General features: G+C 38.0%; 1 protein-coding gene across 2 annotated transcripts in view; it reads left to right on the top strand.

Moving 5' to 3' along the window:
- ITPR2 (inositol 1,4,5-trisphosphate receptor type 2) overlaps positions 1 to 20,550 on the top strand; it is a 491,082-nt gene that overhangs the window by 145,042 nt on the left and 325,490 nt on the right. For both annotated transcript variants that reach the window (XM_047741839.1, XM_047741840.1), the window contains exons 14-21: positions 1,275 to 1,416; positions 3,847 to 4,008; positions 8,156 to 8,328; positions 10,813 to 10,932; positions 11,048 to 11,233; positions 12,800 to 13,051; positions 13,646 to 13,790; positions 15,607 to 15,757. In XM_047741839.1, coding sequence (XP_047597795.1) covers positions 1,275 to 1,416; positions 3,847 to 4,008; positions 8,156 to 8,328; positions 10,813 to 10,932; positions 11,048 to 11,233; positions 12,800 to 13,051; positions 13,646 to 13,790; positions 15,607 to 15,757 — 1,331 coding nt within the window. The remainder of the gene's footprint in view (positions 1 to 1,274; positions 1,417 to 3,846; positions 4,009 to 8,155; positions 8,329 to 10,812; positions 10,933 to 11,047; positions 11,234 to 12,799; positions 13,052 to 13,645; positions 13,791 to 15,606; positions 15,758 to 20,550) is intronic.

Genomic DNA, 20,550 nt, shown 5'->3' with positions numbered 1-20,550 from the left:
AAAACATAGAATCTCTGGAGTGTTGGAGTAGAATTTATGATTCCTGGAAATAGGCTAAAATTTGGCTGTAGGTGGCTAAATTCTGGATTAAGGTATGTCCATTTGGCTCCAAGAAAGTTACTTTCTCTTTTAGAAGGTAGATCAGAGACAGATCAAGATATTTCCTAACTGAATCCATTCTACACTTTTCTGGATTTGTTGAATCTTTTATATTGTAGTTTTCTTATTGATGCCATCATGATTGACCATGCTAATAATAGTGAATGATATGCTGACATGTATAGATACATATATGTGTATGTATTTGCTGGACAAAATTTTTCAAAAATTAAAACATTTAAAAATTCATATGGAACACGATAAAGAGCAGACAGGAAGGAGAAACAAGACAGCTAAGGGAGGAAGGGTTTTCAAGATACTTCAGATTCTAAATGCCTCTGAAATTCAAGTAATATTTAATAACTACAATGTAGAGTTAAAGGTGAACATTAGTGTATGATTTTAGACTGATATGATTTTTGTAGATCAGGTAATAGTTTAAGAACAGGTTTTTTTTACTATTAAAAAATTTTTTTAAAAATTTTATTTATTTGACAGAGAGAGAGAGAGAGAGAGCACAAGCAGGGGGGGAATGGCAGGAGAGGGAGAAGCAGCCTCCCCATTGAGCAAAGAGCCTGATGTGGGACTCAATCCCAGGACTCCGAGATCATTACCTGAGCCAAGGGCAGATGCTTACCTGACTGAGCCACCCAGGCATCCCTAGTTTAAGAACAGTTTAGAACAGCTGACTGCTTGCTCTGAATCTGCTCACAGATCATTTAGGTTTTTCCTGTTCTGTTCATTGGAGATATAGAAGTGTGGTAAGTATTAGGAAATGTAGTTTGAGTCAATAGTAGAAAAATGATTTGAATTTAGAAATTTAGAAATTGAGCTGTCCTCCCTTAAGCAGAAATACTCTGCTGGTTAGTCATAGAAAAGGATCTGGTGGTGTTAGCCTATCAACTCATCTCCTTTTGGGGCTCATGTGGCTTTATTTCATAATTGTCTTTGCAAATACTTGACTAGAAACTTGAGGCAGGACTGGGGGCTGCAGGAGCTGGAGAAGGCATGTTCTTTGTAAAGATTTAGGTAAATGTCAACTGAATTAGGTATTTTGTTGGTGAAAGAATGTTTATTACAAAGTACTCTCAATGTTCTAATGTTTCAGTCCTTAAGTGTTTATTAAAAAATATTTTCCAAAACTAGAGTAAAAATTCCTTTTCATTTTATGATAGGTTTGTAACCAAATTATTGGAAGACCTCATCTTCTTTGTGGCTGATGTACTTAATAATGGACAAGAAGTTCTGGATGTGGTTATCACTAAGCCAAACCGAGAACGTCAAAAATTAATGAGGGAACAAAACATATTGGCACAGGTGAATGTTTCATATACTACATTTGCATATTTAGTTTTTTTGAATTGTAGCATCAGGGAAGTCCTTGTGTTAGTTAACTATTGCCGTGTAATAAACTATTGCCGTGTAATAAATTACCCCAAGACTTCTAGGCTGAAAACTACAGATACTAGTTACACAGTTTCTGAATCTGGGAGTGGCTTAGGAATCTCTGGGAATGGCTTAGGTGGTGGTTCTTGCTCAGAGGATTCCACAAGGTTGCCTTTCAAGGTGTTGCCTGGGGCTGCAGTCATCTCAGGCTTGAACTGAAGAGGATTCACTTCCCAGCGCACTCCCACGGGCCTCTACTAGGACTGCCTTGAGACTGGGAAGCTTCTTTCCTTAGAAATGAGGGATCCAAGAAAGAATAAGAGAGGGCACCTAGATGGAAGCTACAGTCTTTTTTATAACTCAGTCTGAGAAGTGACATCTTATCAGTTCTATTGTGTTCTAGAGTAAATTCCAGGAGGCAGGGATCAGTGGGGCCATCGTAGAGACAGCTTCCTGCAGACCTCTCACAAAACCTACAGGGTCAGACTATCTCCAGAAAACATGCTGGAATAATTTTCTAGGTTAGAATTTCCAGGATAACTTGGAAAGTGCCATTTCCATCTACTTCCTACTTCTGTCTCTCTCTTCCCTAGAAAGTGGGGCAGTCTAGTCATCAGCTCACAAGTACTCTGTACAATATTCTAGTTTTTTCCCTGGAAGTCTAGAGCTGCACTTATACTATGTCTTTCAGAAATTGTTCATAACACACCGGTAAATTAATTCCTTCCTGATAATATGCACATATGGGCATGCCTACTTTTCTGTGTTTTTTTTTTATTTGGTTAATTGCCGTACACAGTAATGGGCTTCTGCAAGGAAGATACTTAAAAAATAAAAAAAAAATCTTGTTATTAATATATGTATTCTTGTGGAGTTGGGAAAGGAGAACAGTAGACATATTGCCGATTAATATTCCATGGCTGATTGTCTGAAAATATAAAATCAACATTTCTCTCAAAGAAAATAAAGGTTGCAAATCTAATGAGACAAAGGCTTTTCTGACATTAGCATTCTTTTGTATAAAACATTTGATTTCAAGGACTTTTAGGACCTCGAATGATTTATTAATATTATTTCAACCAACATATGTCTAATCTTTTATTTCAGTATTTTAAATATAAAATGCAAGGTTTAGTGAATATAAAATTATTGAAGTAATGCTAATTTGTACTGTAGTTCGTGAACTTTCTGTTTTGGTTTCTTGTATTAATACTCATGCCCTTGGATAGGTGAGTCCTCATAAAAATTTACTCATCCTACCAGCTCATCCCTGGGTGACCTTACCTGCTGTCCTGTTGCCTCAAAGAGTTAGATTCCTCAATGCTTTTTAGCTGTTTCCCAGCTGCTCACCTTGGTATGATGTGAGTCATTACATACTACCAGCTGCCCAAGTGGCACTTTATTTATTTGAATCCTGATACATTCATTGATTTGGCGACATTGTTATGTACCAAGAACAATAAATGAACTCTTCTGAAGAGGTTTGGAGGCAGTACTTGGAGGTCATTTTCTGATGTCAATTTCAGATGAAAAGTAAATGTTTCCTTTATATTATTTTGATTTAAAAAGTTATAGAACATTAATAGAAGTAATTATAAAGCCTACAGAATGAAACTTTTTTAGTTCATTTGATTATGTTTCACATAATTTGGTACAACCCCGACATCTTTATATTTTAATTTAATTTAATTTTTTAAAAAGATTTTATTTATTATTTGAGAGAGGGAAAGAGAGCATGAGCGGGGGGGAAGAGCAGAGGGAGAGGGTAAGCAGACTCCCTGCTGAGCAGGGAGCCTGATGCCAGCTGGCTCCTGAGATCTTGACCTGAGCCAAAGGCAGACGCCCAACAGAATGAGCCACCCAGGCATCCCTATATTTCTTCTTCTTCTTCTTCTTTTTTTTTTTAAAGATTTCATTTATTTATTTGACACAGAGAGAGATCAGAGAGGCAGGCAGAGAGAGAGGGGGAAACAGGCTCCCCGCTGAGCAGAGAGCCCGATGCGGGGCTAGATCCCAGAACCCTGAGACCATGACCTGAGCTGAAGGCAGAGGCTTAACCCACTGAGCCACCCAGGCGCCCCCGATATTTCTTATTTTAATAAAATATAATTTCTAAACAAAATTAAGTATTTTATTGAAAAGTTTTTGTCAATTTAAGGAATCCTTTAAATCCTTAAGGTATTTTTTTCTGTTGCTTAGTATGTTGGTTCTATATTCTAAATCTTCTTTTTCCTTTACCTGAATTCTCCTCAAATATTACAAAAGTGTGTTTGAGTCAATGTATTTATTTGTAAAACATAAACCTCCATTCATCAGAATAGGTGTTTTTTTTTGTTTGTTTGTTTGTTTTTTCCTAATTAGGTATTTGGGATTCTCAAAGCACCCTTTAAAGAGAAGGCAGGAGAAGGCTCAATGCTGAGACTTGAAGATCTGGGGGACCAAAGATACGCTCCCTACAAGTATATGCTGAGGCTGTGTTACCGTGTGCTGAGACATTCACAACAGGACTATCGGAAAAACCAGGTTGGAGGCTGCCGTCGTTGCCTCTGTTTAACATTTTTGTTAAACTTCTTTGCCTCTGCTTAACATTTAAAGTAAAAGCAGGTTCTTTGTTACTGTTCTCAAATACATAAAATAGGAATGGGAATTTCCACTCTGCAATGAAATGTTTTATATTGACAACACACAAAAATGACCTGTAAGTATTTTTGTGCTGACGTATGTATTTATTCTTCTGTGTACAAGTAGAATCTCTGGGGGGAAGATGTCTGAGGTCTTTGTGCATGGTATTAACTTTTGCTAGGCAGGAGGCATGCTGGATGTGTTATATAAAGAGGAGGGAGACATTTCTTGACATTTCTAGGAACATGTGAAATTCCACATCCTCACGTGTAGGCAAAGACTTCCTTGTCTGGCAGTGAAGATATGGTAGGTATATCTGAAACATAAAGGGAGCGGCAAAATGGAGACATGAGAGAGAAAAGGCAGCATTCGGGAATTCAGAAGAGAGAGAGAGCTCAGTGCGGCTGAGTGCCCAGGCAGGATGCTTGGAGAAGGAAGTATTTGAGGAGGATGAGACTCATTTTCGTAAATTGTATGGGAACAGGCATTTCAGTGAAGAAGTGTATAAAGAGAGAGTGATGGGTGCTAAAAAAAGGGCACTTTTGTCCCAAGAGAGTCCTAACTGTGGAGGATAGGGAACCTAGGGCTCAAGCTAAAAGTTGCCAATGGCAATGAAATTTCTTTTAAGTCTCACTTTTATCTTAAAAATACACGATATTTTCCAATGCGTTTAATAATATGCATTTGTTTAATATAAAGTTATTGAAAACTAATTATCATTTCCTAAATTAGCATCCTGTGTTTCTCTTAACCAGTTTGGGAGAAAAGTGTGGATTTCAGTAAATTTCATTGATTAGTTTAGTGGGAGAGAGAGGCCTGGGTGAGGCAGGTTGGGCTGAGCCACTTAGGCCAGGACGTCAGGCCCAGAGGCTGGCGTTTATTTGGGAATAGTTAGTTGTGTTAATTGAGTGCTTACTTCCTACCAGGCCCAGTTCTAAGCACTTTTCGTAACTTAACTCAGGTAAGATGAGGAACTGAAGCACAGAGAGGTTAAATCACTTGCCAGAGATTACACAGTGCTAAAACCAGAGCCAATATTCAAACCCAGACTCTTAATTATCACATTTTGCCTCTTAGTAGTTTGAAAGTTTTTTGGCAAAAAAAAAAGAATTTGCTTTAAAAAAAATCTGTTAAAATACATTGGCTTTGAAATTCTATTTCAAGATTGAAGAAGAGTCTAAAAAGAATATGTAAAATAGACTAGTTAGAAGATAAATAATTTGGCAAGGAGCAAAGGAGTGAGGGAGAGGACAATATAAACAAATCCTTAAAGACTTCTGAATATAATCCTATTATAAACAGCCTTTCCTTCCAATTAGAAATACTGCTGTTGAAATTCTTTCCTCCAGCTTTCCTGCATTGCATTAAAATGGAAGAGAAATCAAGTTCCAGGATGTTAAACGGTGGACCTTCAAGCCCTGAGAGAATCAATGTCCCAGAAATCCCCCAATATTAAGGCTCGTGTTATTCTGTGGGGGTCTGAGGTGGAGATGGGGGCTAGAGGTTGCTAACTGTATGCCACCTCGCCTCATTTGTCTTCTTGGGTCTGGAAATATCTACTTTGCTGGATAAGCCACAGCTCTACACACATGAGCAGTGCGGGTTAGAGAGCTTGGATTAACTGGAGAAACCAACAGGTCTACAGAATTTACCTGGTGCTCTGAGTCCCATGGGCTCAGAATGTATGCCATTCTTGATTGTGCTCAGCCTTTGGAGGGGTCCCAGGAGCTTCCATTCTATATCACTGCCCTGGCTTCAGTGCCCCATCTCCTTGGGTGTGGTTGTTCAGCTGGTCCCTGGTAAATTCCCTAGGCAGCACATCTTAACTGATGTCCTTTCTTCATCTGGCACACAAAATGTTTTCTCACTCTTTTTAGTCTTAGCTGGGGACTCCTGCCCCTAATGTGTTGAGGTGTCTGCATTTTCCCTCTGAAAACATTCATTCTTCTGATAGGTGGAAACACACGCATGCACACACATGCACACGCGCGCGCGCACACACACACACACACACACACTGCCCCTGTAATTCTTCTTCTTCTTTGTTCTTAGTTCACCTGACCCAGGCACATGACTATTCCAGGTAAATGATTATTCCCTTTAGGGGACCTGCTTTCTGGGTTTCTTTAGAGCATATGACTGTAGGGGGGCACTTTTTGTCTCTTTTGGGCTCTCTTTCCAAGGCGTAGATCATTGAGCTGACAAGTACCCATTGGGGGTTAGATTTTGTTTTCCCTTATGTTCTCATGTATGCTCCAACTCAATTTCAGTGATAGTTGAATAATCTTGTTCTCATTTGTTTTGAATCAGGAATGCTTTTGTTAAGCATAGAGCAGCTTTACTTTCTACTTTTTGCCTAATTGTCTTGTTTTCCTTTAGCTCATCTGTATTGTACAGAGTCTTAATAGGGAGCTCTTTTGTGATTTTGTGCTAACCCAGGTCTTTAAGGTTGAGGGTCTATTTACTACTATTTATAGAATTTGGTGACAACCTCTAACTTGATTTGATATTTTTTATCAGTATCTTGATCTATTTATCAAATATCTTGGAAGTTTGCCTTATACTAGGGTATGAATACAATAGCCATAAAAGTGTGTAAATCAATACATGTCTTTAAAATGATACACTAACAGAAGACATTTACTTTACTTAACTGGTTACTCAATATAAAGCTAACATTTTGAAAGGTCACAAAATTGCTGCTTAGAATATAATTAGATTTGTGCAACCTGTATCATTTTCAAGGAGTAGCTAGGTTCCAGTAAATTTTACCTAAGGCAAAAATACTTTCCAATCAATAAATATGCCCATGATAGAACCAGAAATATATTCCCAACGAGAATCCCCAAGAATCTGAAGTGAGAACTGTGGAGTGTGGAAGGGGTTAGTTACCAGGTCTGTCTATGGTTGTGTGGGATTCTTGCTTATAAACAGAATACAGGACATGAGCAATAGTGACTTGGAAGGTAGAAGAGTCAGTGTGGAGAATGAGGAGCAGACTAAGTCATGCATGACTGAAACTCTCTGGCTTTTTCTTGCTCTTAGAATAACATTTTGGCCCTTTACCCTGGCTCCCAAGGACCTACCTCTCCAATTTCAGCTCTTGTTTTCTCCTTCATGTACTACACTGTAGCTATGTGGGCCACCTTTGTTTGTAGAGCACAAAGAACGTGGTTCTGCTGCCTACCTAGATGTTTCTCTCCCCATGGCTGCCCCCTTTTGATCATTCCTGTATTTTCCATCCCAGCTCAAGCCATCCCTTTGTTTCACTTCACTTATTAACATATAAAAGGATCATATTTATTATTTCATTTACTGCCTTTTTTTCACAGTGAGAGGTAGGCTTCACGAGAACTCACCTATCTTGTTTGGTGCCATATATATGTCTAGTCTCTCAAACAGCCTGGAATGTAGTAGGCTCTCAAGAAGTATTTATGGGATGAATGACCTGGTCACTGAAGTGATTGATTATTCATATTATCTTGTATGGTAGCTTTTTAAGATAAAAAGTGGTATGGGATTTTATCTCTGTTTTGAATAGAAGATTTAATAGATTCGGACATGCACAAAAAAGAAATCACTGCAAGTCAGCCTGGGCTCTTCATGTAACAGGATAGATGTCAAGCCTCATGAATGAAATATCAGAGTCATTTTCTTTCTGTAGTTATGATACAGTCAATGGTTATGACTTTCAGTGTGAATTAGAAGAAGGGCCTCTGTTAGGCATGTAAAACTTACCATGTTGAAAGAAATTGTTATTTTAACTAGGTTTATTTTTGTTTTTCCCACCTATGCTTTCAGAATATAAGTACCCACATTAAATATTTCTATGTATATAACTTTCTATTATAATTTAAATTAGGCACATGCTCATATGTTTCAATTTCCTTTCACAAAAAACCATATTTATTGAAAGATTATTGCTTTTCTTTGGATGATGAATTTGAGTTTTTGTTACGAATAAATTAATCGATATTGCTGACTCTAATAGAACCTGTTATTTCTAAGCTGTTTGGCAGCATATTCTGACAGTCTTTCTTCTTTGCAGGAATATATTGCTAAGAATTTCTGTGTCATGCAGTCCCAGATTGGCTATGATATTTTGGCAGAAGATACCATCACAGCTTTGTTGCACAACAACAGAAAACTACTAGAGAAACATATCACAGCAAAAGAAATAGAAACATTTGTCAGTTTACTCAGGAGAAATCGTGAGCCAAGGTTTGAAGTGGTTATGCAGTATTCTTTACTAGTGGGGATTGTGCTTTATTTTATTTTATTATTATTCTTTTTGCAAAAGAGCTTTTTGCTTTATTTTTGGAACATTTTAAAAGTTGGAATTCTTTTTTTTAAAGATTTATTTATTTGAGAGAGAGACTGCATGAGTGGCGGGGAGGGGCAGAGGGAGAGGGGGAGAGAATCCTTAAGACTCCCTGCTGAGCACAGATCCTGATGCAGGAGTTTGATCCCATAACCATGAGATTATGACCTGAGCCAAAATCAAGATATGGACCCTTAACTGATCGAGCCACCCAAGCACCCCTACAAGTGGAATTCTTTCACATCACTAACTTTCATGGACAAAACTATGTTAGGTTTGCTTTTATAATAATTATGAATCATAGAGTTATTACCTTATTGGAAATTAAAACATTTTATAGACATATTTAAATATGAGTGACTTTCATTTTGATCTTTTATGTTTTTATAGTAATTCTAGTTTTTCAAAATATTTTCATGTACATTGTCTTGTTTAAGTCCTTGTACATTTCCATGAGGTACACTGGTTGTATATTATTGTAATATTATCAATATATTATATATTTTTTCATTTTATTTTATTTCTTTTCAGTGTTCCAAAATTCATTGTTTATGCACCATACCCAGTGCTCCATGCAATACGTGCCCTCCTTAATACCCACCACCAGGCTCACCCATCACCCCATTCCCCTCCCCTCCAAAATCCTCAGTTTGTTTCTCAGAGTCCACAGTCTCTCATGGTTTGTCTTCCCCTCCAATTTCCCTCAACTCCCTTCTCCTCTTCATCTCCCCATGCCTTCTGTGTTATTCCTTATGCTCTAAAAATAAGTGAAATCATATGATAATTGACTTTCTCTGCTTCACTTATTTCACTAGCATAATCTCTTCCAGTCCCATTCTTGTTGATACAAAAGTCGGGTATTCAGGGACGCCTGGGTGGCTCAGTTGGTTAAGCAGCTGCCTTCGGCTCGGGTCATGATCCCAGCGTCCCGGGATCAAGTCCCACATCGGGCTCCTTGCTTGGCGGGGAGCCTGCTTCTCCCTCTGCCTCTGCCTGCCATTCTGTCCGCCTGTGCTCGCTCTCTCTCCCTCTCTCTCTGACAAATAAATAAAATCTTTAAAAAAAAAATTTGTATAAAAGTTGGGTATTCATCCTCTCTGATGGAGGCATAATACTCCATTGTATATATGGACCACATCTTCCTTATCCATTTGTCTGTTGAAGGGCATCTTGGCTCTTTCCACAGTTTGGCGACTGTGGCCATTGCTGCTATGAACACTGGGGTGCAGATGGCCCTTCTTTTAACCACATCTGTATCTTTGGTGTAAATACCCAGTAGTGCAATTGCAGGGTCATAGGGAAGCTCTATTTTTAATTTCTTAAGGAATCTCCACACTGTTTTCCAAAGTGGCTGCACCAACTTGCTTATTATCGTAAATTATTATTCACATTTTAGAGATGAGAAAACAGAAGCCTAGATAGCAATTTGCACAAGAATACCCCAATAGTAAGGAATGTTACCATAATACCATAATTACTTATGAATAATATTATGGTAATATTCCTTACTATTGCGGTATTCCATCAAATTCACATTTTTTTAAATTTTAATTTTTTTATTATGTTCTGTTAGTCACCGTACAGTACATCCTTAGTTTTTGACGTAGTGTTCCATGATTCATTGTTTGTGTATAACACCCAGTGCTCCATGCTATTGGTGCCCTCCTTAATTGTCATCACTGGGCTAACCTATCCCCCATACCCTCTCCCTTTGAAAACCCTCAGTTTGTTTCCTGGAGTCCATAGTCTCTCATGGTTCGTCTCCCCCTCTGATTCCATGCCCCCCTTCATTTTTCCCTTCCTTCTCCTAACATCCTCCATGCTCTTCCTTATATTCCACAATTCTGTTTCACATGCAGCTTTATCTGGGAGAAATGAATGCAGAGAAGTCAAGCAAACTGACAGTTTTCTTTCCTAATTAGCACAGCAAATAAATGTAGAAATGGGTAGAAGGTAGAAATGGGCCTTTGACTCAACTAGGCCATACCACTTTTGACTGTGCTGTTTTCCTATTTTACTCAATACAGCATTAGCTTTCATCTGCTTTTGTTTTGTTATTCAGTTCTTGGATAGTCTCATTTTAGGGCAGATAACTGATTTTCTAAACATAGTAAGTCACAGTGCTATGGGAGGAATATCACCAGATAAATAGAAGAAAACTTATATCCTTTTTTGAAACAAAATTTATATTAAACACAAATAATTGGATGCTTAATTTGCTTCTAATGATGCAGTACTAAGCGACATATTAAAAAATGTTGCATGGAGCTATTAAAAATAGATATAAAAACTTACTTTCATTATATCCCCAAGGATATTTTTATTGTGCTATTCTATGAAGTACCTTTTCTTAGTGTTCAATTTATTTTTTTTTCTCTTGCCAGGTTTTTGGATTATTTGTCAGATCTATGTGTTTCTAATACCACTGCTATACCTGTAACTCAAGAACTCATCTGTAAATTTATGCTGAGCCCAGGCAATGCAGACATTCTCATTCAAACTAAGTAAGCCCAGATAGGGGAGAAATCTCTTTCTGTTCGTTATTTCTAAGCATTGTAGTTCCTGTCGTATTTGTGAGTTAGCTCCTTAATTGATTTTGTATGTATAATTTATTTCAAGGCTGGTTTCAATGCAAGTAGACAACCCCATGGAGAGCTCCATCCTCTCGGATGACATTGATGATGAAGAAGTTTGGCTCTACTGGATTGACAGCAATAAGGAACCTCATGGCAAAGCTATCAGGCACCTTGCTCAAGAAGCAAAAGAAGGCACCAAAGCTGATTTGGAAGTTCTTACCTATTATAGGTAAAGAATCATAATTATCAATCTTACATGTTCATTGAGAGAAAATTCTCTGAAACCTCTAAAAGTCAGGTACCTATGAATAGGAAATTTAAAAAGTCATGTCAAAACTAAGGTAGTGGAAATATATGATATTATTTAAAGTCTTCAAAATAAAAGGTAACATCTGTGGTTTCCACCTGCACAACTTGCAGTTTTCTGATTATTTTTCACTGATTTGGTTTTGGTGTGCAGCAGAAGGTTTTCTCCCTGTGATTGATCAGTATTAGATGAGAGACATGATGGGACCACGGTGTTGGACTTGAGGGCTGGCGCTGAGCTGGGTGTGTTGATCCAGCTGCAGAGGTGGCCTCAGAGAAAGTGAGCCATCAGGAATGTAGAGAGTGTTTACAACTATGTGGAGTACTAGGGCTGGAGAGAAGCTGGAATGTACAGTTATGAAAGTTCAGTGGTGGCACTTGACAGCAGAAGTTGCCATGGTAGTTGCCGAAAGTCAGTATGTTGGGAGCAAGAACCTAGCTGGTGTCTTTGAGTTTAAGGCATAGAAACCTCTGACGGGTGCCCTTGGGAAAGGTTGGGCCCAGATGACAGGAATCTGAGAAAGGCCGAGCGTGCCTTGTGTTCCCCAATTTCTCCAGGTATTGCAACAAAGCCAAGGCTAATTCTTGATCTCAGAGGTTGTTGAATTCAAGTGTAACTGATGCCATATGGATAGGTCACATTTGGTTTGAGAACTGAGTGGATCTAAAGATAGAACGAAGCTAGATATTAGGGCCAGAGCTGATTGGGAATGGAAAGGTGAGATGGTTTTGTGTGCACTGTTATCCATAGCCTTCAGGCTTAGTGTATTTGTAATCCTAGGAAACCAAAAATGGAGAGCCTAATGTGCTTTCTTTTCTTTCTTTCTTTACTTTTCTTTTTTAAATATTTTATTTATTTCTTTGAGAGAGAGAAAGAGAGAACAAGCATTGGGGAGGGGCAGAGGGAGAGGCAGAAGTAGACTTCCCGCTGAACAGGGAGCCCTATGTGGGGCTCGATCCCAGGACCCTGAGATCATGACCTGAGCCAAAGGAAGATGCTTAACTGACTGAGCCATCAAGGCACCCCCCACCAATGACACTTTCCAACAGCTACTTGTTGCTGGAACAAGTAAGAGAAATTGTAATATGAATAGATGTAGACAATTTCGTGTATTTGCTATCCTTTGATTACTTCATTCACTACGAAAAAAATTCGACTCCAGTGTCATGAGCACTCAGAAATTTTGATGTTGTATAAAAGTAGATGGTAGGGGAACCTGGGTGGCTCAGTGAGTTAAGCCGCTGCCTTCGGCTCAGGTCATGATCTCAGGGTCCTGGGATTGAGTCCCGCATCGGGCTCTCTGCTCGGCAGGGAGCCTGCTTCCCTCTCTCTCTCTGCCTGCCTCTCTGTCTACTTGTGATCTCTCTCTGTCAAATAAATAAATAAAATCTTAAAAAAAAAAGTAGATGGTAGATATTGATTGATATTGTGCTGTTAAGAACTTTATCAAGAGAAGACAAATAATGTAGCATGTTTCATATTTTTAAGGTACCAGCTAAACCTCTTTGCAAGGATGTGCTTGGATCGCCAGTATCTGGCCATAAACCAGATTTCTACGCAGCTCTCTGTGGATTTGATCCTGCGGTGTGTGTCGGATGAGAGCCTGCCCTTTGACCTCCGAGCGTCTTTTTGTCGCCTCATGCTCCACATGCATGTTGACCGGGATCCCCAGGAATCCGTGGTGCCTGTTCGCTACGCCCGGCTGTGGACCGAAATTCCTACAAAGATCACAATTCATGAGTATGTTTGGAAACATTTCCTGAGCACTTTCCGTTCAGTAGATGAACTCAAAATCAAATGTCTTCAACTTTGAAATGAATATATGGAAGGGCATTTTTGGGTTGAAACTCAGGTTGTTAGTCTTTTTTTTTTTTTTTAACTGCTTGTATTTTTTAATTATTTTTTTAAAGTTCTAATTTTAATTCCAGTTACTTAACATACATTGTTATATTAGGTGTACAATATAGTGATTGAACACTTCCATACATCACCCTGTGCTCATCATGGCATGCGCACGCCTTCCTCCCTATCAACTTGTTTAGCCCTCCTCCCCACACACCCAGGTTGTTAGTCTATCAAATACAAATAAGATACTCTTTTTGGAGAGTAAAATGACAGCTCTTAGTAATAGAAACATTCTGGAAACCAATAAGCAGAAATCATATTTATAAAAGGAGTAACAATTTTTTAAGTGCTTAATATTATGGTAGGAATCATCTAGAAAGGTTAAATAAGTTACGTAAACTTAAGAAGCTGGGAAGTTAATGTACAGATATTTTCCCATTTTTGAATGATTGCACTCAATTTAACTTGCTTTATATTCTTTCTTTCTAGATATGATTCTATAACAGACTCTTCCAGAAATGATATGAAGAGGAAATTTGCACTGACAATGGAATTTGTTGAAGAATACTTGAAAGAAGTTGTTAATCAGCCCTTTCCTTTTGGGGATAAAGAAAAAAACAAACTGACATTTGAGGTATTTAATATAAATGATTAATTTGTGAGGTTATTCAGTTTTCCCTGTCAAGAATTAGATATATTGAGCATCAAAGATTTTTTTTCCCTCTAATATTTAGGATGTTTTTGGATTTGGGTTGTTTAGTTGATGAGTGTATGATTCCCTCTGCCATTGATTAAAAGACAGATTTGATGCTTTAATTAGACCTGATGTTCAATGCAAAATATTTGGTTTATAATTATCTGTTATCTTCTGTTTTCCTGGATTTTGGGGGTTTCATTTATCTGTATAAGTTTTATTGCTTTTCATGAACAAAGATAATTTGCATACATTGTAATTTGTTTGGATACATTTTTCCCCCATCTCCATGGAAGTGAAATTTTTAGCCTCATTAAACTGAATTGAAATACCTTTGGTTTTAATATCACTCGGGGGATATAGTGACAAAACTAGAGAAATGATGCCATTACCTGATACCTGGTGTATTAGGTATCTACTGGTGTATAACAGATTACCTCCTAACTTAGCTGAAAGCAACAAGCATTTATTATTTTACAGTTTCTCTGGGTTAGGAGTCTGGAAATTCATGGTTGGGTGGTTCTGGCTCAGGGATTCTCATGAATCCCTAAAACCATTGACTGGGGTTGCACTTACCTCTGGCTAGATGACCTGCTGCTAAGCTCACTCATGTGTATCTTGGTGGCCATATCTCTTTGCTGGCTGTTGACCAGAGGTTTCATCTTTTTGCCATGCAGGCCTTTCCATAGGCTGCCTTTTCCATAGGCTGCCATGGCATGGCACACAGAGCAAGCCATTAGAGAGAGAGAGTCAAAGATGGAACTTGCAATCTTTTCAAAACTAGTCTTGGAAGTGTCATTCCATTACTTCTGCTGTATTCTGTTTGTCACACAGTCCATCCTTGGTGCAGTGTGAAAAGAGACCATACTTTGGGGACCATGTTAGAAGCTGACTGTCATACCTAGAATGTCTTACAGTGTCCAGAAGACCACATAACAGCATAGGGAACAATTTATTTCTGGACAAATTCCTGTATAAAATCCATTTATTAAAGTAACTCATTAATGTAACCATTTATTAAGTGATATTGTAACTTAAATAAGTTAATATTTAGTTAAGGAGATCATTCTTATGTAAATTTCTTTAAACACCTTAATACATCTAAAATCTCTTTTTGGCTTCTTTGCTGGCTGTGGACCAGACTACCTTATCTTGTCATCTGAGCTTTTTTTTTTTTTTTTTTTAAAGATTTTATTTATTTATTTGTTTGACAGAGAGAGAGAGAGATCACAAGTAGGCAGAGAGGCAGGCAGAGAGAGAGGAGGAAGTAGGCTCCCCGCTGAGCAGAGAGCCCCATGCGGGGCTTGATCCCAGGACCCTGAGATCATGACCTGAGCCGAAGGCAGAGGCTTAACCCACTGAGCCACCCAGGTGCCCCGTTATCTGAGCTTTTGAGAGAGATGGCAAACTGACCTTATTTGGATTTGATTATAAACGTGAATAAATCAGAGTTCAGTGGTTGCTTTTGCAGGCATTTTAATTCCTAGGTATTAGAGAATTAGAAAGTTTTGAAATGCCTGCATTAATATAAAAAAAAAATCAATGTTAATTTCAGGGGTGCCTGGGTGACTTAGTCAGTTAAGCGTCTGACTCTTGAACTCAGCTCAGGTCTTGAACTCAGGGTCATGAGTTCAAGCCCCCCACTGGGCTCCATGCTGGGCATGGAGCCTACTTAAAAAAGAAAATCAATATTAATTTCAGTTTGTAATGTTTTTCTTTTGTTTCTTTCCCATTTCCCCTCCCTTTTTTTATTAAGGTGGTCCACTTGGCTCGGAATCTTATATACTTTGGATTTTATAGTTTCAGCGAATTGTTAAGACTAACAAGAACACTTCTGGCTATCCTAGATATTGTACAGGTCCCCATGTCATCGTATTTTGAAAGACTAAGCAAATTTCAAGATGGTGGTAAGAAATTTTTTTTTAAGAGATTGAAATCAATTTTTAGCAACAGTATTGACTACTTGCTATAACAAGAGAAAGGTATTTCTGCCTCCCATCACCACTTCTTCACCTGCTTAGTAGTTTGTTTTTTTAAAAATTAAATTAAATTACATTTTTTTAAGTGTTCCAAAATTCATTGTTTATGCACCACACCCAGTGCTCCATGCAATATGTGCCCTCCATAATACCCACCACCAGGCTCACCCAATCCCGCACCCTCCTCCCTTCCCAAACCCTCCGTTTGTTTCTCAGAGTCCACAGTCTTTCATGGTTCTTCTCCCCCTCCGAGTTCCCCCAACTCCCTTCTCCTCTCCATCTCCCAGTGTCCTCCATGTTATACCTTATGCTCCACAAGGAAGTGAAACCATATGATAATTGACTCTCTCTGCTTGACTTATTTCACTCAGCATAATCTCTTCCAGTCCAGTCCATGCTGATACAAAAGTTGGGTATTCATCCTTTCTGATGGAGGCATAATACTCCATTGTATATATGGACCATATCTTCTTTATCCATTTGTCTGTTGAAGGGCATCTTGGTTCTTTCCATAGTTTGGTGACTATGGTCATTGCTGCTGTGAACATTGGGGTACAGATGGCCCTTCTTTTCACTACATCTGTATCTTTGGGGTAAATACCCAGTAGTGCAATTGCAGTGTCATAGGATAGCTCTATTTTTAATTTCTTAAGGAATCTCCACACTGTTTTCGGAAGTGGCTACACCAACTTGCTTTCCCACCAATAGTGTAAGAGGGTTCCCTTTTCTCCACATCCTCTTCAACACTTGTTGTTTACAGTCTTTTTAATTTTGGTCATTCTAACTGGTGTAAGGTAGTATCTCAATGTGGTTTTGATTTGAATCTCCCTGATGGCTAATGATGATGGCTCATGTGTCTGTTAGCCATATGTATGTCTTCTTTGGTGAAGTGTCTGTTCATGTCTTCTGCCCATTTTTTGATACGATTATCTGTTTTGTGTGTGTTGAGTTTGAGGAGTTCTTTATAGATCTCGGATATCAGTCCTTTGTCTTCAGTGTCATTTGCGAATATCTTCTCCCATTCCATGTGTTGTCTCTTTGTTTGTTCACTGTTTCCTTTGCTGTGCAGAAGCTTTTGATCTTGATGAAGTCCCAAAAGTTCATTTTCACTTTTGTTTCCTTTGCCTTTGGAGACATATCTTGAAAGAATTTGCTGTGGCTGATGTCGAAGAGGTTACTGCCTATGTTCTCCTCTAGGATTTTGATAGATTCCTGCCTCACGTTGAGGTCTTTTATCCATTTCGAGTTTATCATTGTGTATGGTGTACGAGAATGGTCGAGTTTCATTCTTCTATACATAGCTGTCCAATTTTCCCAGCACCATTTATTGAAGAGACTGTCTTTTTTCCACTGTATATTTTTTCCTGCTTTGTTGAAGATTATTTGACCGTAGAGTTGAGGATCCATATCTGAGCTCTCTATTCTGTTCCACTGGTCTATGTGTCTGGTTTTGTGCCAGTACCATGTCGTCTTGGTGATCACAACTTTGTAGTAAAGCTGGAAATCAGGCAACATGATGCCCCCAGTCTTCTTTTTCTTTTCCAACATTTCCTTAGCAATTCAGGGTCTCTTTTGGTTCCATACAAATTTTAGGGTCGTTTGTTCCAGCTCTTTGAAAAATACTGGTGGAATTTTGATTGGGATGGCATTGAAAGTATAGATTGCTTTTGGCAGTATAGAATTTTTGAGAAAAATTGTGATCTTTTTTGTGGTAGGATAAAAACAAATCTATGGAGAAGTGGTTGTTAACATGTACTTGCTAATGCATGTGTACAAATGAACAGTGATTCTATAATGGGACTAAGTGATAATAGGCTGGATTTATAAACTTTCTTCTCTGTTTATAAATTAAAAATTTGGAAGAAAAAGTCATAGATCAATGAGTTCCATCTTTGGCAACTAATGTTATGGCTAATCCATTAGTGAAAATATTATGTGTTAAAAAATAAAAACATCTTAATATTTGTGATCATTTTGGTATGTGTCATATGCTGGTTCTGCTTTATAGCAGGGCAAAGAGAAATGCAAAAAATTGGAACAGTAATGGTCATACCAGAGAAGCAGTGAATGAAAAACTAGTGGGAGAGGCAGTTATAGTGAAGTGGATAAGAGAATGGGCTTTTGAGTCAGAGTGCTATATTCAAATCCTGCCTTGACCATTTATTAACTTAGGCAAGGTACTTATTTTTTCTAAGAGTTTCTTTTCTCATCTGAGATATGAAGATGATAATAATAGTATCTTCCCCACATCTTCCTTATGAAAATTAATTGAATGTATACAGTATACTCAAGGTTCTTACAACAGTGCCTATCTGATAACAGAATAATTTTTTTTTTTTAATGGTGATTGTCTTAGGTTGGATGCTTTGCAAATAGTGAGAGGTAGAGAATTGTTTTCAGAGGGTCTATTGAAGAATGTGTTCAGGATATACACCTGTAAAGAAGTGAGGAAGGTAGGATTGGGCAACGGGAGTAGCTGATCCACTCTGCATTTATAAGTGAGACATCAGCTGATCCTATAGGTTAGCTCTAGAGCAGAGTGGCCCTTTGCAGTTGTCATAAATTAAGGTAAAGGTACTGAATTTTGTATTCTTGCATCAGCCAACCATTGGTTGATGGCTTATTCATGGAGTGGGTTGTGAATATCTGGGTAAGACAGTTTCCTTTGGCTAAAGGTCATTCTTAGTGAGAGTTGTCATGGGAGGTCAGCAACTATGATGCTCCTTAACTGGGAGAAAAGGTGCCTTAACTCTAAAGAGGGGACCTGGGTAGAGCACAGTGTGTCCACTGGAATCTCCACTACAGAGTTAAAAAAGTTAAACCAGAAATGTAATTTCATACTTAATGTATTTACTTAATATTCCTTAACCAGAAATATCTGGTTAAGGAAGATTAAGTGAGGAACTTACAGGTAGCTGAAGTAAATACTGCTGCCTAAATCTTAATAATTTCTACATTTTCCAGAGATCTGTAGAGACCATTAAGAAGCAAATTTAACCATATAAATCCCTCACCTTCAGCAGAGCTAGGAGACAGAAGACAATTCAAAAATTAGGTGTAAGTAGAAATGTAGCATCAGTTTTCAGTAGAGCTGTCTCACAGGTTCTCACTGCAAACCTTTGTAGACAGAAGGTTTTAGAAAAACTGTGCAGAAGAGATAAAAAGAGATTGTCTGCAAATCACCCTCGGAAAGATAGTCTGTGCTAAGTGTGAAAATACTGATGTAGAATCTGGTAGACAAGAGCACTGAGTAAAAAGGAGGGGGCTTAACAATACTCAGGTAACAGCTGTGGAAATGCAATGCTTCTAGAGATGAAGTGGGTTAATGTTCATCCCTAGGGATGAGGGAGAGTCATCCTTTGGAATCTCATGTTGAAGGGAAAAAGAAGCAAGATGATGAAATCCCAAGTTCCATAAGATAAACAAAAAAAAAATTGAAGGAAATGTATGTAATTCCTTTCCATTGCCACCCACCATGAGCTAGACTTTAAAGGAATTGCACTTTGCCACTCTGACAGGAGAGGGTGTTCTTGAACTGAAGTTTATGTGAACCAGCTCAGATTTTCAAACTTGTCCAAGAAATGTAGACATGAAATCAATCCTCCTATATATGATGCTACTGTAAAATCAGAATAGAATGGAGAATCAACACATTTCAGCTGATGGAAATTCTGCTCTGAAAACCAACCATGGAAGAAAAGAAAATTGTAACATGAGACTCTAAAGTGAATTAAGTATTTTCAAACAAAAATTGGGATTTGAAAACCACCTTGAATCATAGATTAAAAAACAGGTTAGACATGGACCAAAAAATCAGGAGGAGATGAAATGAAAGTTTATTGGACACAGGAAAGAAAGAGAATAAAATGGTAGACTTTATTCTTTTTAGATCTAGAGACTAAATTACATTATGAAAAGAATAGATTTGAAGAAAAGTATAATATGCACCATTGAAGAAAGGCAGGAAAACAATAATGAGAATGTAAGCGATATGTAGAAACAGGTAAAAAGAGTCAGAAAGAAAATGGTTGAAATGAAAGAAAGGCAAAGAAGAGCCATCATATGAATAATTGGAGTTCCTCTGAAGAAGAAAATTAAAACCATGGAACAGAACTTATATATAAGATTACAGTCCAAGAGAAGAGTAAATGAAACAAGATGGGATTGGGAGGGAGACAAACCATAAGTGACTCTTAATCTCACAAAACAAACTGAGGGTTGATGGGGGGAGCAGGGTTGGAAGAGGGGGGGTGGGGTTATGGACATTGGGGAGGGTATGTGCTATGGTGAGTGCTGTGAAGTGTGTAAACCTGGCAATTCACAGACCTGTACCGCTTGGATAAAAATATATGTTTACAAAAAAAAAAAAAAAAAAGATTACAGTCCAAGAAAACATTCTGTAAATAAAGACTAACCTAAGTTCTCCATGGTGAAATTGTCTGGAATGGTGATTATTAAGACATAGCATGATAAAACTGTAATATATACCGTATATTCAGAGAGAGTTGTGATATGTAGGGGGAGTTGCTATGAAAGCACGTGGAGAAAAAAATGAAAGGGTGTATAAGCATTCTGTATTCTTCTTGCATCTTTTATATAAATTTAAAATTTTATAAAAATAAAAGCCTATTAACAATATCTGAATGAAAACAAAGGAAAAGCCAAGAACAACAATGGTAAATCAAAGAGTGGGGGACATGCCAGTGGTCTATCCTATTTCT

Source organism: Lutra lutra, chromosome 8, assembly GCF_902655055.1.
Source record: "Lutra lutra chromosome 8, mLutLut1.2, whole genome shotgun sequence".
NCBI classification, from domain to species: Eukaryota; Metazoa; Chordata; class Mammalia; order Carnivora; family Mustelidae; genus Lutra; species Lutra lutra.
This window is presented reverse-complemented; position numbering and strand designations above follow the sequence as displayed.